At 41.9% G+C, this 17615-nt stretch overlaps 2 protein-coding genes across 9 annotated transcripts in view; one reads left to right on the forward strand and one right to left on the reverse strand.

Annotated features, from left to right (window-relative positions):
• The window catches only part of NKAIN4 (sodium/potassium transporting ATPase interacting 4), a 172008-nt gene extending 168606 nt beyond the window's left edge, over positions 1 to 3402 (forward strand). For 5 of the 8 annotated variants that reach the window (XM_056812844.1, XM_007475571.3, XM_056812843.1 and 2 more), the window contains 2 exons: positions 1124 to 1208; positions 2600 to 3402. In XM_056812844.1, the coding sequence (XP_056668822.1) occupies positions 1124 to 1208; positions 2600 to 2609 (95 nt within the window). In that variant the 3' untranslated portion in view covers positions 2610 to 3402. Of the gene's footprint in view, positions 1 to 1123; positions 1213 to 2599 lie in introns of those variants that run through there. The other 3 variants (XM_056812847.1, XM_007475572.2, XM_001376227.5) reach the window with 2 other exon arrangements.
• Positions 3403 to 5634: 2232 nt separating this feature from the next.
• BIRC7 (baculoviral IAP repeat containing 7) lies at positions 5635 to 17565 on the reverse strand. Its single transcript, XM_016428585.2, has 8 exons — positions 16581 to 17565; positions 12742 to 12841; positions 12332 to 12410; positions 11939 to 11984; positions 9082 to 9291; positions 8277 to 8348; positions 6884 to 7107; positions 5635 to 6061 (listed from the first exon to the last, which is right to left on the reverse strand). Exons 1-7 carry the CDS (start codon positions 17140 to 17142, stop codon positions 6914 to 6916), a joined length of 1263 nt encoding a protein of 420 aa, XP_016284071.1. The 5' UTR covers positions 17143 to 17565; the 3' UTR covers positions 5635 to 6061; positions 6884 to 6913.
• Between the last annotated feature and the right edge of the window lie 50 nt (positions 17566 to 17615).

The following is a 17615-nucleotide window of genomic DNA, read 5'->3' on the forward strand; positions in this document are numbered from 1 at the left end:
TGTTTAAATAATGCCCTGAGCCCTGTGAATGGAGATACAGAACTTCTCAGAGCTTAGAACAAAATGTAAAGGATGCTGGGAAGAATATCTCCTTTCCTGTTTCTGACCTTGCATTCTTTCTCATTAAGAGAGGTCTTGGGCAAGGAGTTAAGTCCAGAGGAATTCACTGTAGACCCCATCCTTGGCCAGATCTGTTGCCAGCTTCAAGGTACTATTCTATCGATGCCCCCAAAGCTTTAGGTTTCCCATCCATATACTGTAGTCCATGAAACAACCTATCAGTTTTTCCTATACTGTTGCTTGTTGGACTGAGTAGAATGCCTGTCAAGTGCATTGTTCCATCTGAGAAAACAAGTCTTCATTCTTTTTTGAAAACTACATTAAACATTACAAAATAGCTTCAGGGTTTAATGATACATTAAAATTTTCCCACAAGTATTAGCAGCCTATTAGAACTTTTGACACAAATTAATCTTGGCTGAGCTTGCAAACATGTTTGATTTTTCTGTGTAGCTTTGAGGGAAAAAACTGAAGTCATAACCAGGTGGTATGGCTCTCCCCGACCAGCATCACTATTCCTCTTTTCATATAGGGCTGATTGCCTGCCATAGTGACTAAGGAATGGAATCAAGCCCCAGTGACTAGAATCTTGAGGGGGAGGACGAGCTCTATCCCTCTGACCTTGGGCAAATCATCTGACTTTTCTGGGCCTTGGTTTCCTGGTTTGTAAAATCTTTGGACTAGAAGGGAGTAACTGCCCTTCTGGCTCTAAATCTGTGATCCTATGATCTTTCCTTGTTTTTAATCTGTTAAAAACATTCAAGTTGGAAGTCACCTGCTAAACCACTTCCTTGCCAGAGAAAGTAGGCTTGCTGCAGTGCTGTAATGGTATGGTGTTTTGATTTCCCTGAGGCTACCAGTGGGAGTATGAGGAGGGGGTGAAAAGGATGGGGGAGGCAGGAATTTCCATTCCTGTCTATTGCAGAGGATCTCTCATGTGTCCATCTGTCATTACATACTGCTGTTTCTGTTGGCTTAGTTTCCTTTTTTTTCCTTTTTCTTTTTTTTTTACACCATCTGTCATACTTTGGTTTTGTTTTATTTGGGTCTTAATTTCTTTCAGTTGATTTCATTGGTGGATTTGATCCATTTCCTCTCTACCATGTCAATGAAAAGCCCTCCAACCTATTGTTCAAGCAGACATACCTGTAAGTATAGGCCCTAGAGGGAGAGACCCTCAAAGCCCTGAAATTCCATTTTATGTTCCCTCACAGTAGGACCTCTCCACTAGGGGCTTGTTTATCTGGGATTTGACAGATGGCAGTCCTGGGACAAAGTTGGCATTATTTTCTGGTAAATGCCTCTATGCAGTGAATTAAATGCTCCAATTTTTATAGTCCCAGATACACACTATTTTCCCCTAGCCTTTCAATAGACAAAACGCTTCTTGTGTCTATAAGGTCCAAGACTTCCAGGGAAACATTTATGCCCAATCTCCTCTTTTATGTTATTGCCATTGGTACTTTTCAGCCTCTTCACCAAATTCTCACAAATATCTCTCTACCTTCCTTGAGAGATCCAGGGAACAATCCTATGGATTGAGGAGTGTGTCCTCATGGATATTGCCAATGAGACATACTTTGTAAAGCTAGAGTTGGTATCTTTTCCCCTAAAGTTATTTTTTCCTCTCTGGGGTCAGTTAGGGGGATAGTCCAAAAGTACTCCAAAGTCAGATTCAAGTGATTTTTAGATCATTTGCTATTTTTATTATATATAGTTACTCATTCTTTCATTATCAAGGAATACTGAAAATCAATGATATTTGTGAAGGAATGTCTCATCAGATAGCACACTCTCGGTGTAATGTAATAGAAAGGCCATTAAATTTGGGGTCAGAGGCCTTGGCTTCAAGTCCTAGTTTTACTATTTACTCTCTGTGTGACTGTGGTAAGTCATTTAATTTCTCCAGACCTCATTTTGTTTATATATAAAATGAAAGAGGTTGAACTAGATGATCTCTAAATCTTTCTAAATCTTATGAGCCTATGATATTATGAATATAATTCCTCAAATCCATTGCCCAGTTGAATGAGAGATATTAGGTGGCTCCAGAGTACACAAAGCACTGGGGCTGGAGTCAGGAAGACCTGAGGTCAAATAGGAATTCAGATATTTGTTAGCTTTGTGACCTGGGCAAGTCACTTAACTTCTGTCTGCCTCAATTTCCTCATCTGTAAAATGCAGATAATAACAGAAACAACTGTGAGGATCAAACAAAGTAATAATTTTAAAGGACTTAGCCCAGTACTTGGAACACAGTAAGTGTTCTTTGGATTTTATTTATTATTAGCTATTGGGGGGGGGGGTAGATTGATTTCTTTTTAGAGTCAGCGAGTTAATGGACTTTTAAAGTCCATTTCCTCTTTTTGATCAGTCATGTTATGATAGGATTCTTTGGAAAATCTTTCAGAAATTTGAAGATGAGAATCCAGTTATCCCTGAGTCTAATTTCACCTAGGTAAAGAACTTTCCTTTGGAAGAAGTTTTCTGTTTGTGACTTGAGCCTCCCTAATCCCAACTCTTCTCACTGTTTCCACAGGCCTGCGTAAGTGAAGAAGAGGACACTGCACCAGTGCTCAGTAAAGAGGGTCCTTTTCTACCACATGGAGACCCTGGTCTGAAGAAATTCATCCCATCTTATTCCTTAACACAATGAATGTACTTACTACTCATGGCTGGGCCATTTCCGTTCTGAGTCTGAGCATCCCGATGATCCGCATCCCCATCCCAAGTGTCCTAGGATCCTGGGCCTTTAACATGCCTTGCCTCTGGCCTAGTTTCAAAAACTAAAGCCTGGAAAGTCCCACCTCTTCCCCCCAAACTCCTGCCCATATGTGGTCCCCTGGCCCACAGAGACAGAGGCATGGCCATGACCCAGCTGCAGATGCCTACTTTTTTTTGTAATTTTCTTTAAAAAAAAACAAAACAAAACAAAAACAAAAATCACAATATATGTGTTCACAGCTGCTCCCACCCCATGGTTCATGTCACATGGGATATTACTTGCATTAGTGAAGCAAAGTTGGTGAACTTGTATATTGTAGTGATTCCTCCTGCTACCCCCAGCCTAGGTTGGCCTTTGGGTTAGGTACAAGACGTACCCCGGGCCTCTGTGATGAATTTGTTATCCTTATTCCATGATATCAGAGCAGCGAGTCCTGAGCTAAAAGTGAGAGAGTTTGTCAATGGAAAGTGGGGTAATGAAAGAGATGGCCAAGACAGGGGAGGCATATGTATATATATATATATATATATAAAATATGTATGTACACACAGTTAATGGAGCATTCTTCATGAGCCATGGTAATTGAGTGAACAATTAAATTCAATAACCATATGCCATTTCTACACTCATTGCAATTTTATTTATTTGGAAACAAGTTGAGCCTCTGGGGGCACCTCTGTTCTGGAACAGTTGCTGCTGTGCGTAAACACTGGTCAGCTCTATGAATATTAGCAAAATGATCTAGGGGCAGCGAGGTGGCTCAGTGGATACAGAACCAGGCCTGGAGATGGAAGACCTAGGTTCAAATCTGGCTTCAGACACTTCCTTGTTGTATGACCCTAGGCAAGTCACAACCCCAATTGCCTAGCTCTTACTGCTCTTTTGCCTGAAACCAATACTTAGTACTGATTCTAAGACAAAAAGGTAAGGGTTTAAAAAAATGATCTAGCAGAAAAGCTATGGCCTGGGATTCAGTAGACCTTTCTCCCAGGTTTGGCTGTTACTAGCCCACAGAAGAGACTTGGAGCAAGACCTCTCTGGGCTTCATTTTTCCCATCTAAAATTTGGGATAGTTGAACTAGATGTCCTTGAAGATCCCTTCTACTTCTAAATCTGTGATCCTATGGCTCAATCACTGTTCTTGCCAGCTCTGAGACTTGATGGCTCTGAGTCTATGAATTAACTGTATATTTAGTCAAATGAACCAAGGTAATGTTTTTAACATATTCTAAACCTAGAGTTCACTCCCTCCACCATGAGGAGCCCCAGCTCTAGGAAGCAAGAGCTGGACAAGGATAAAGCGGATCTTCATCACTTCATTCAATTAGATTTCACCAGCTTGGCTGGAGCATGGGTCTTAGCCAAAAGCATGACCAAGGTCAAGTGGGACAAGAAATAAGCTAGCAGGGCACTGCCACGCATGACATTTCCCTAAAACGAGACCATCCTGATATTGAGGCTGAAAGGCTCATGCCCAACATCTGTATGCCTGGCTCACCCATAGGCTCCTAAAGCATGGTATAATGCTGCCCCCTGCATGTAGAAGAGAGCAAGACCAGCCACTGGAAGGGTCCCAAGCAAAAGAAGGAAATTTATCCTCAAGTCCTCTCAGCTTCTCCTTTCAGCACCACCTCGCTGTTCTCTCCTTTTCCCTTCCTCCCAACACCTCCCTGGAACTCAGTGCTGTTCCCCTCACCCCCTCTTGCTTCCAAGGAAGAATTCTAATTTTGATCATTTATAGCACAGTATGAATCTTTGTACTCTTCTCCTCTGGATTTGAATATAGGTAGGCTCTCTCTGATTGAAGGGATTTTAAGTACTAGGAAAAGATAGAATAGGGATTTCAGAGATTCAGGGACTTCCCTATGGTCCAGAAACTGCACTTTAGCACAGCTTAAAAAACAGGTTTATTCTACTGCAGCTTGTCCATTAATCTGAATTCAGGTTGTGTGGCAGTAGCCTGAAGTATGATCCTTCCTGGAAACAATGCCTTTGCATGGAGAAAATTTAACATCTCAAAAAAGAAAAAAGTCTGATTCTTGAACCAAATATCCACATTTTAAAAAGAATACTAAAGTCAAGATTCTTTAAGAAAATTCTTACTTGCTTTATTGACAGCTCTTGGGAACCTTAAAAAAGCTAAGTCTTTTCCAAACCCCTGAGCTGGCAGTTAGGATTTCTGAGTTTTAGTAATTAGTCTTTGCCACTAACTCCCTGGATGAGCTTAGGAAAATGACCATCTCTTCTGTCAGTACTAGCTGAATCTGAGTGTCCTCCTTAGTAAAATATAGCAGCTGAACTAAGGGATCTGTAAAATTCCTTCCAGCTTTTTTTTTTTTACTACCTATTGCATAAAGGAAGATCTATCCAAACTCTTTTGAACACTGATCAGGCATCCATCCATCTTTCCTCCTGCCTGGAGGCACATTGATTAGTAATCAAATGAACAAATCAAGGGTTTCAAAGCTCCTCAATGGTGGAATTTCAACCTAGTCAACTCTTGTGAAAAAGATTGTGCCACCATGGCAGGATATTGGTATAGAGAAGAAATGTGGGATAGCTAGATGAAATAGTGGATAGAATGATGGGCCTGAAGTCAGGAAGACTCATCTTTATGAGTTCAAATCTAACCCAGGAACTTATTAGCTATGTAATCCTATGGGTAAGTCACTTAACTTCTGTCTCAGTTTCCTCATCTGTAAAATGGGGATGACAGTACCTACTTCCCAGGAATGTTGTGAGGATCAAATGAGATAATAATTGTAAAGCTCTTAGCACAGTACTAATCATATAGTAAGTACTATATAAATGTTAGCTATTATTATTAGTGAACCAAAGATTAGGTCCTCAGCAAATGCCTTCTACTTTCAAGGACTAACATCAAGGTATTGATTACACCGGAAGAAACTTTATTGCAAAAAGTTAAAGAACTCTAAATATAGTCATAGCAAAAACCAAAGCAGAAAATCACACATATGTACCCCAACCCAAACAAAATGTTGCTTATGAGACTATTTGCATGTATGATGTTAGATAAGGGCTATTTCCTCATCCACTGATGCCCCCTAATTACTTTCCAACTAAGCTGGCCTTGCTTGTAATTGCAGCTATGGGTCCCATGATGAGGTCTGAAGCTGAGACTTCACTTGTTTCCTCATCTGGGTAAGAGGCATGATTGATCACTGTATGTTCAGAAGGCAGGGTCACGATTCCCCCCATTATCCCAATGTCTTCAAGGATCCAAAATCAGTATTGTTTTTCCAAACTCAGCAGTTCCTAGAAGGGCCAAGTCAGAGAGAGTATCTAGAGAGGGTTGATTTTCCTTGTTACTTAAAGACTGGATTGGAGAGGGGCACCAATGTTTTCTATAGACCAAACTACCTTTCCATCACCCTTGCCAAGCCCTCACCCACTCATATGAGATAAGGTCAAGATAGGGTTTATCTAAACCCATGACTTCATTGGTATAGAGAACTCTCAGGTGAGGAAACTCCCTCAACCTAGGTATGTTGGTACCTTCTCTGCAATTTATAGCCTTTGGAGTTTTGTCTGAAACATTGAGAGATTAAGTGATTTGTCTAGTCAGTTGACTAATTCCTGTCAGTGGTGGGATTGGAACCCTGGGCTTCCTGATATCAAGACAGACTTTCTACCCACTGTACCACACTGCTAACGCTGTGCATTCAAGTAAACCCAGGAGTTAAATATAATTCCTAGAATTTATGCAGCACTCTTTTTTCTTTGTAAAGCCCTTTTCCAAAGTAGCAATCTCTCTTTTTCTCCCCCTCTCCCTTTTTTCCTCTCTCCTTCTCCTTCCTCCCCCCTCCCATTTGCATTTTGGTAAGCTCCATTTACAAACAGGGAGCAGAAATAGAAGTTTTAAATAGCCATTTGACTTGGCCTAGCCTAGGACTTCAGACTTTTTTTTCTTTTTTTTTTTGCCATTTGACCCTTTTCTCTGGGCCTATATCTTTGTTTTAGTAAATAAGGGAGTTGGACTAAATCCTTATTAAGTCCCCTGCTATCTCTGACCATAACCTGACCAAAGGCATAGCCATTTCATAGCAGAGTAATTGTGGAGAGAGCTCCTTAACTCACCTAAGCATGGCTCAGATGATCAGAGCTTGGTTAGGACAGGAAAGTCCTGATGCTCCCATGGATGGCTGCTCGGCAGATGGGGCACTGCTGCAGGTTTGGGGCACACTCTGAACAGACCAAGTGGCCACAGGGAACAAAGACAATGGACACCACTTGATACATGCACACTTTGCATGTCCTCTCCTCCTTTAGCTGCTGCAGTTGCTGCTCAGTGCTTAGGGGTCCTGTAGATAAAGTCAGGGAGCAAAGGTAAAGGAAGACAGATAAAGGATCTTATTTTTTTTTAAAAGGGGGGAAAAAAGACTGCTTTAAGGTATTAAGATCAGAGAATCTCAGAAGGAACCTCAGAGGTCTCTGGAACAAACTACTCTTGAATGGGAATCCTCTTTTCAGAATCCCCATCAAGTAATAATCTAAATGTCTTTTGACAATTTCCATTGCTGAGAAACTCATTATTCAGGAAATCCATTTGAATTTTGGCCATTGTTAAGTTTTTTATATTTAATCTGAATCTGCCTCTGCAACCTCCACCCATTGCTCAGAGGTCAAGCCTCTGAGACAAAGGGTCTAATGCTGTTGAGAAAGACTCAAATGGATTTCTGATGTCATTGGTTTAATTGCAACCCATTCTTGCCTAGCACAATCTGGGTGACTTTTGACTATGTCCTCCCATATGTCTAACATAAATGGATTAACAAACCTGCTGGGGGCCTTCTTTCTCCTGACTTCATAAGGACAGAAGCATTTGGGCTTTCTACATCCCTCACTCTTACCTTGTGATCAACTCATTATCAGGTCAGGTCACCAAATGCTTGATTTTATCATCAGCCCCTTCTTCCCCACTCCCTCCCTACTTTCCAAAACAGTCTTCTCATATGGCATGGTTTTAAGTTCCCTCTTGGTTACCTTCAGTTTGATATGGTCTTGTTTGTCAACATCTCTCCTAAATACATGGCTCCCTAAACCAAACATAGGGTCTGACCAGGGTAGAGGAGGAAACTATCTCAACCCTGATTCTGAGCGTTATGTTCTCATTAGTTCATCTTAAGGTTATAGCCCAAGGATTCTATTGACTCATTATCAATAGAGAATGTGTTCAGAGTTGTTTTCCTGACAGTGGAGATGAACTGCACTGAAATATCCACACTCTTACCTAGTTTCTCTTGTGACTAAATGCCCAGGTGGCATACGTTGTTAAGAGTCCTCAGTTTTTTGTCAAAAGAACAGAGTTTCTTTGAGAGCAACTGGTGACAACAGTTTGCTTCATTAGTATTGTGCTCTAATCATTGAATTGGCCTGTCCAGGTACCAAGACTTAGAACCAAGATGGTGACAGAAGGCAAACAATAAACTTTAAAGTAAGAATATTGTATGGATCCTGCCTGGCCTCTCACCTGTTTCTGTGATCTGTTCAGGCTGGGATTCTCTTCTAGGTGGAGTTGATTCAGATGCCATAGGAACAGATGCTGTGGGAAGATAGGCTAGAAATTTTGTCATGTTCCCAAATCAATGAAAGGAAAAAAAATATATCACAAGAGCCCCCTGTGACTGCCAAAGATAATTGCTATAAAGTTTTTCAGGAGAGACTCAAGTCTAATGGAGAAAATTTCCTCCATAAAAAGAATCTCATTCATCTATTCCCCAAAAAATAATACAATGGGTAGGGACTAGAGGGAGGGGAGAAATTTCACCTAGTCAGTGAAACCAGACAGCACGTGCTCCATACCTTGACCATCAAATGTCCCCTTAGTGGTCTAACCACCTTCCTCATACACACAGAACTGAGAGGCAGGAGTGACCCCAAGATGAGTTAGATGAGTTCTAACATGCTGACCCACTGAGAAGTCCTCCTCTACTCTTTTTCAGACAAAACCCACCGAATGAAGTCAAGGACCTTATTAGGTAGAACTTAAGTAATTATCTCAACTCACTTTTTGAGGAGACAATTCCAGACTTTAAGGAGCTTATAGGAAAGACAAGACACAAAAGTAACAATAGAAGAATAGTATAAAGATAGGAAGTGATAAGTGCCTAAGAGAGTAACAGATATCAGATTCAAAATCAGAGGAAGAAGAGGCCAGAGAGGCCTCCTACCCAGGAAGGTGGGAGGACTCAGGGAAGGCCTTTGAGGGGAGATGGGTTTAGAAGACTGGAACAAGCCCTCCCCACTTAAAGCAGGCAATGAAGAAGGCTTTGTACCTCTGGTCTCTGTTGCATTCGTCTCTTCCTCTTGAATTAGATCAGAGACCAGCTGAGACACTGACGTGCTGGCTGGTGTTGCCAGCCTGTATTTACTCAGAACCAACCTCTCCACCATGCTCTGCTCAAACCCCATCTGCAGCACACTTTTTACCACTGTGGATTGCCGCCAAGCTGGCCAAGCTAGCCAAGCCAGGCTTCCTGGGCTACCTGCAAAGTGGAATGAAGAGTCACTGAACTCCAAGAGGAGATGTGCTGCTGCTGTCATTGCTGCCCATGATATCACAGGGCAGGGTCAGAGATGGAGGGGCATCTAGCTAAGTCCCTTGTTTCTGAACAATGCTACTTGTTTCCCAGCCCACATCCTGAATACAATTCCATTTAGCCTGTTTCCATAAAGGTAAGTGACTGTTTAAGGGTAGGTCCTCCTTGGATTTTAAAAGGCAAAAAAAAAGGAGCTATTTCATATGGGAAAACTGTCTATATTGAGGTCATATCTATGTGGGGAGGAAAATTAGAAACCCCTCAGATAAGAGAACCTTATCTTAATCTATTGAAATAAATCTAGCGTTCTTAACTTTAGCCAATAAGGGTTAACTTCAGATTTCAGACATTCCAGTAATTTATTTTTTTAAAAATTTGGATAACTATATTTAATTGAATTTGAATTTAATTTCTACAGGAATATGATATATTTTATTTTATTAATTATAAGACATCCAAAATGGGGTCCACAAGCTTCAGCAGATTGCTAAAAGATACAACAAAGATTGAGAACTCCTAAATCAAAATCTATGCCAATAGCCATGTCATCTGAAACAATTATAGCACACAGAAAAAAGCTTGAGAGAACATGCTTAATTTATAGTAGCAGCATTAGTCCCAAACCCTCTCTCCATAAACATCACAGAAACAGGGGGCAGCTGGGTAGCTCAGTGGATTGAGAGCCAGGCCTAGAGATGGGAGGTCCTAGGTTCAAATCTGGCTGCAGGCACTTCCTAGCTGTGTGACCCTGGGCAAGTCACTTGACCCCCATTGCCTAGGCCTTACCACTCTTCTGCCTTTGAACCAATACACAGTATTGACTCCAAGACAGAAGGTAAGGGTTTAAAAAAAACAAACAAACATCACAGAAACACAGAAAGTTAGAGCCAGAAGGGACCTCAGAGGGCATCTAGTCCAACCCCTTCATTTCCTAAAGGAGGAAAGAGGTACTCACAGTAAGAGCAAAAACACAAAGATGGTAGGGAGACCTGTGATTTCAATACAGGCCTTCTGGCTCTATTCCAGTGTTCTTTTCCTGGGATGTAGGAAAGCACTTGGTCTTTGTTTCAACTCCTTAAAGCACCACATGGGCCATTCTTACTTAGTGGGCAAGTTAAATAGGGTCTTAACCACAGCTTTGGAGGCAAGAGGGCAGACAGTGTTGATGAAAGGCATATTCCCGACCATTTTGTATGTATCCTCTCCTGTTGGACTATAAGTTCTATGAAAGTAGGGACAGGTTTGTATCTATGCTGCTATGTCTCCCTCAGAGCCCACCTGAATACTCTATCCCTATATGGTATTTTTAAATGCTTGCCGAGTGATTTGTGATGCTGGAATTCCTGGAAAGATTCCAGAACCAAAGCCCAATTTTCTTTTACTAAAGAGCTGTTCATGAAGTCCGCAAAATTAAGACTTTCTCTATGAGACTGATGAGGTTTTAATTCTCAGAATTTAAAGAGAAAGAAGAAAGCTTGTTTCCATAGCCATGCTTTTCACAAGTTACCCATCAAAAGTGGCAAATTGCCTACTGTTGGAGAGGGGAACTCCATGCCAGAAATGTGAACACCAGAACTTTAGCTGTATCTCTGATGATAACTCACCACATAAACTCCTGGCAATCACTTGGGCTCTCTAGGCCTCCATTTTCCTTTTTTTTTCCCTGTTCCTGGTTATATTTCTTCTTTTTTTTTTTAAGTTTATTTATTTAAATAATTAATTTAGAATATTTTTCCATGGTTACATGATTCATGTTCTTTCCCTTCCCTCCTACCCCTGCTCCCATAGCCAACAAGCAATTTCACTGGGTTTTACATGTGTCATTGATCAAGACCTATTTCCATATTATTAATATTTGAACTAGGGTGTTTAGAGTCTGCATTCCCCATCATATCGCTATTGAACCATGTGATCAAGCAGTTGTTTTTCTTCTGTGTTTCTACTCCCACAGTTCTTTCTCTGGATGTGGATAATGTTCTTTCTCACGAGTCCCTCAGAATTGTCCTGGAGCATTGCATTGCTGCTAGTAGAGAAGTCTATTATATTTGATTGTGCCACAGTGTGTCAGTCTCTGTGTACAATGTTCTCCTGGTTCTGCTCCTTTCGCTCTGCATCACTTCCTGGAGGTCGTTCCAGTCTCCATGGAATTCCTCCACTTTATTATTCCTTTTAGCACAATAGTATTCCATCACCAACATATACCACAATTTGTTCAGCCATTCCCCAATTGAAGGGCATCCCCTCGTTTTCCAATTTTTTGCCACCACAAAAAGTGCGGCTATAAATATTTTATACAAGTCTTTTTCCCTATGATCTCTTTGGGGTACAAACCCAGCAGTGCTATGGCTGGGTCTAAGGGCAGACAGTCTTTTAGCACCCTTTGGGCATAGTTCCAAATTGCCTTCCAGAATGGTTGGGTCAATTCACAACTCTATCAGCAGTGTTTGGAGTTCATACTCATACATACATACTCATACATAAGCATGCTTATGGTGTTTGAATGCTAACTGCTATGTGATTCTGGATAAGTCACTTTGACTTCCTAAACCTTGAGCTGATTGCTATGGTAAGAAGAAAAATGTTTCCAACTAACCTGGAGTAGAAGTGGGAGCTACCTCTTGTGGATCTTCTCCATGGCCCTAAAAATCACAACATTAAAAAAAAAAAAAAATATATATATATATATATATATATATATATATATATATCAGGATTTTTAAAAAGTTTTAACTCCAGGGGGCAGCTGGGTAGCTCAGTGGAGTGAGAGCCAGACCCAGAGACAGGAGGTCCTGGGTTCAAATGTGACCTCAGACACTTCCTAGCTTTGTGACCCTGGGCAAGTCACTTAACCCCCATTATAGCCCTTACTGCTCTTCTGCCTTGGAACCAATACACAGTATTGATTTTAAGACAGAAGTAACGGGTTTTAAAAAAATAAAAGTATTATCTCCAAAAAGCTCTATAAGGAAAACCAAGATGAATTTACCCAGGAATCTAGCAAGCTGGAGGAATCTTGGATGCTGTTGACATAGGCTCTGCCCCTGGATTGAAGCAGAAATTCACATCTGAAAAGGAACAAAAATAATAAAGGATACAGTGGGGGATATGGGGAGTGAGTGGAGGAAGGGGCAGGAGAGATTTCTAAAGCCAATATAAACTTCTCTAGGGCAGGTCTAGTTCTCTTTCTTCTACAGAAGTATAACACTTGGTATAGGGGACAGCACGAAATACAATGAGATGTTTCTAAAAAGATCCCTGGATCTGCCTTGTCTCCTCTGTTCAGCTGGGAGCCCCTTGAAGGCGAGCACCATCTCCATCTATGACTGGTACACCAAAACCTAGATGAGAAAGTCAGGCATATTCCAACACAAACAGTCCCACATGATCCCAAATTACCTAGGGAACCATTTGGCATGTTCTCTCCAAGGGTCATCTCCTCGATCCCAGTTCCTCAGGCCGCCATCACAATAGTAACACTTCACATGGTCATGCTGGCCTGAAAGGGCACAAAGAGGTTTCCGGGGGGCAGAGCCATCTCATAGGTACTGACAAAGACAGCTGGGTCAGTTGCTCTGGAGTAGCAGGATATAGTCTGGACCAGTTATACCAGATGGCTTCCTTCATGCAAGCCTGGACCAGAAGCTCATCAATATCCCAGTGCCTTCTTTAATTTATTCTAAAGCAGCATGGTGTAGGGGATAGCCAGCCAGCCTTGCAATCAGAAAGACCTGATTCAAGTCCTGACTCTGATACATACTACTTGGGTGACCATGGGTAAGTCACCTTACCTCCTAGAGTCTCATCAATGAAATGAGGATAATTCTTGCACCTACCTCACAGGGGTGTTGTAAGGGTCAAACGAGCTAGCATATATAAAACTCTTCACAACTTAAAGTGCTGTATAAATGTCAACCACTGTTACTACATATTCTTCAAATTCTGTGTCTGGACCAGATCTCAGATAGAAGGAGCAGTCCCCGACCAGTTTATACCCTTGGGGTCAGGCTAGGGGACTCTAATGCAATTCACAAAATCGTCCTGATCTACTCCCTCTGCTTCTTGGGCTGCTCCATTTTGAGTTGGCTATTTATTATGATTTAATACAGTATCTCCTGTACCCTCCTGGTAAGACTAAATATTTCCCAAAATATGACATTTAGTTCTATTTGGGATTAGATTCCCTTATAGGGTAACTGAAGGAACCTAGAAGAGAAACAATAAAACTGTTTCTCATCCAGGGAAGTAAATAAAATTGGCACTTACCCAGAGTGAACAGTAATCTCCTAAACCAGGACAATGGGCTCTATGGCTAGGGGACGGTCTCCAGGATATAATCCTGACTAGCTCACTAGGAGTATCCTTTGCTGGTATTCCTGACATTGGTCCTGAGGAGCCAGACACCTTTAGTAAAGGCCCCAGTAATTTACTGTGGGAGAAATAGGAGTAGATAAATTTGAATTCCAGAACTAACTTGGGGCCTGGGGTTAACACAAGTCATTCTGAAGAATGTGAGCAAGTGGCCATCTAATCTACACTATGCAAGGAAAAACAGCTAGGACAATTGTGTGGAGGGGTTGGGGGGAGGCTTCACTGAAGTGATAAATGACCCACTTTGTCTGCAGTGACCACAGTGTAAAACAGACAAAGGACTCAGAGATGACCTCTAATTGAGCTCATTCAAGTTTCAAAGGTCAGCCCTGAGATTGTTTTCAGCTGGAAAATATTCAGGATCCTGAAGCTGTGCAAGATAAGAGAAGGGAGAAGGGCAGCTAAGGAAGCTATTCTACTTTGGAGGTAAGGGAGTTGGGGTGGGAAATAGAGCTGTATGAATCCTCACATTTCCCATTTTCCATTTTCCCCACCATAGGGCTGTGGTATCTCCCCCCACATTTCTCCTAGCCTTCTTGTCCCTACAAGAAAATACTTCTATCCTCCTGAACTGCTTTTGACCTTAAATCTAGGTTCTCTGTGTCTGGAGCAGATCCCAGATAGGAGAAGTCATAGACTAGTTTGTGCCGTTGAGGTCAAGATAAGGGACTCAAGTTCAACTTACACAAATGTTCTTATCTACTCACTCTGACCTTTTGGCTACCCCATTTTGAGTGGGCTATTTATTATGATATAAACAAACAAAAAAAAGAACAAAAGAAAAGGATAGTATAGTGAGGGGATACTGTGCTTATATTCAGGAAGATTTGGGTTCAAATCCCTCCTCAAGCACTATCTATATAACCCTGGGCAAGTTGTTTAACTTCTCTCTGTTGATTTCACCTTCAGAAAAGTTTTCACATAGACCCTCCCTTCTCTCCTCTGACACTGCCACTCACCTTGGTACAGTCCTATATCACCTCAATCAAGCCTGGAGTAGTACAATAGCTTGCTGACTGGTCTCCCTACATTTCCCCACTCTTGTCTATCCTTCCCTCAGCTGTCAAATCAATCTAAAGCATAGATCTGATCGTATCACCCTCCCCACCTCCCTCATTCAATAAACTGTAGTGGCTCCCTATGGCCTCCAGGACTCAAATTGCTTCACAACCTAACCCCCTTCTACCTTCTCAAATCTTATTCCTCCTCCCTATCGTGTCTGCTGTGATCCAGTGACACTGGCCTCCTTGCTGTTCCTTAAACAAGATACTCCACCTCCCAACTTAAAGCATTTCCAACAGATGTTCTAGAATACCCTCCCTCTTCGTCTCTGCTTCCAGGATTCCCTGCCTTCCTTCAAGTCCCAGCTAAAATTACATCTTCTATGAGGAGCCCTTCCTGATCCGCTTAATACTAATGCTTTCCTTTTGTGCATTATCCCCAATTCATCCCATATATGACTTGTTTGTACACAGGTGTTGGCATATTGTTCCCCCATTAGATTGTGAGCTCTTTTGGAACAGGGACTGTTTTGCCTTTCTTTGTATTCCCAGAGCTTAGCAAAATGCCCAGCACATAGTAAGTGCTTAAAAAAAATGCCGTTTGACTTGTTGACTCAGTTTCCTGAAGAATAATAAATAGTAAATAAATAATAAAAAGCAAAATAAGGAAGTATACTCAATGGTCTCTAAGGTCTCTCTTTGTGGTCTCAATCTATGATTTTTTGATCCTCAGACAAGGCAGATTGGGGGAAATGGTAGAAACCTCTGCCAGTATGTGTTATAGAATGGTGCTGCAATAGCTCCAAAGATACAAATAGGACTTCCCATATATCTACCTCACCTCATTGGTAAAACCAGGATAGCAATAATAGTTCAGATCTCACAAAGTTTACAAAGAAAACGGGATAGAGAAGCAAAGACCTATGCTTTGCACTCTCAGAGAGGAGTATCTGTTGGATTTATTTTTTTCAGTAAGAGAAAAAAGGCACAGTGAACAGACAAAGGAGGGAAGTTTCTTTGAAACCATCCTTGTCCAGAACAAAAAAGAGGCCCAGTCACCACCCCTCCCCATTTCTACTCTCCCCCCTGAACTATCTGACCAATAGATGTACTAACCTACCATAGTCTGAGATAAAGACCCAACACTTCACCCTCAGATATGCTGCAAGAGATAGCAAAAAAGAAAGTTGGATTGAGAAGACCTCATTGGAATTCGATTTCTGCCTCTGCTAGTCAGACTTTGGAAAACTCCCCTCCCTTGTTTTGTTTGTAAATTGAGAGCTGAACTAGGTGATCTTAAAGGTCATTTCTTGGCCTAAATTCTAACATCACTCCAAGATGTCTTTTGACCTCTACAAGCTCAAATCTAGCTAGGCTGAGCACCCCACAATGAATGAATCACACTTCCATTAACACTGTGACCAACCTTACTCTAAAACAGGTTCTAAAATGGAAATATGTGAGAATCTATGAAGATTCCAGGTGATTGAAAGGAATGATATAGCTAAGAAAAAAAGGAATATTCACAGAAAAAAAGAGGCAGCTTCAAGGCACCAACTTCTCCTTATACCCCATTTAGACACATGGCTTCCCATAGTCTGACAAATGGCCAAGTAAAGTCAGCCTTCCTTGTCAGAGACCTGTCAGAACTGTCAGGGATCAGTTTGTATGACATACCCAATCTGTCACCACAGCTGGCCTCCCATTCATAGTTGGCCTATCCCGCAGACTTGCAGGGGCAAATGATTTAGAGTAAAAATAACCCCAGACTCAAGTCAAGAACATGAAAAAAGGTCTCTTTCCCAATCTAAAACCTATGCTTCAAGCCTTGCAATCCCCCTATGTGAAGTAAAGTGGCCAACCTACCTGTGTAGAAGAAGCCTGCTCTGGCCAGTTGCTGAGGGCACACCACTGCAGCTGATGGCCAGTTGTGAAATGAAGCCAGTCGGATCTGTTCTACACCCATATCTGGATAGACAGGTCTGGTGGTCACAGTATCCTCATTCCCTTCCCCTTCGCCTTCCTCTGAAATTCGTTGCAACTGACTCAAGATTTGTCCATCCACACTGTCAGAAGTATCCTGGGCAGGAATATTGCCAGTATGCTTGCTGAGAGCAAACTGGCACTTGGGGAAAAACCTCTGGTGTTCTAGGATGGGGCTATCTCCAGCCATCCAGTTGTCGAGCATCCCACCACAGCAAAAACACTGAACCCTGTCCTGAGGGCCTACATAGAAGAAGCCAGCTCTGGCCAGGTCCTGGGGAGAGACAGGCCCCTCAGGAGGCCAGTCTTGAAATGTCTTTCTCCGACTTGCCTCACTGCCCATTCTGGGCTCAACCTCTTGCACACTTGGGTCTTCCTGTCTCCCCCAGAGCTGTGTGGTTTCCCCTTCAAAAAACTGGGAAATGAAAACTGGCATTTCTATCATGCCCGTTTGGATGCCTGCCCTGGACCACTGTAGGGTGAAGGGAGGTGGGAGGAGACACACTCTGGACTATTCCAAATTTGCTGGCTTAGCCTTCTGGAAAGCACTGGGTCAGGGATTCCACCTCACATGTTCTGACAGTGGTCAATCCCAGAATCATAGGGCTCACAGCCAGAGCCTTCACTGGAATGACAACAGCTCCAGAAGAGGTCTGTCTCAGCACCAAAGTGCCAGGGAAGATTGCAGTGAAAAGAAAAAGGAAGAAGGATCAAATTTGGTTTTGTGAAACGTGGTCAGAGTAGATCTTAACCCCAGAATATTATAGGAGAATAACTCACAGGAGAATAACTCATAGAATAAATCAGAAGAGATTTAGTTGCTGTTGGTTGTATTTAGACATAGGGCAGTTTCTAGTCAGGTACTGCAGGTCACTGTCTCAGAAAATAATTTACAAGAACTTGACTATTAAAGTTGGG

The sequence above is a fragment of the Monodelphis domestica genome, chromosome 1, assembly GCF_027887165.1.
Source record: "Monodelphis domestica isolate mMonDom1 chromosome 1, mMonDom1.pri, whole genome shotgun sequence".
Lineage (NCBI taxonomy): Eukaryota > Metazoa > Chordata > Mammalia > Didelphimorphia > Didelphidae > Monodelphis > Monodelphis domestica.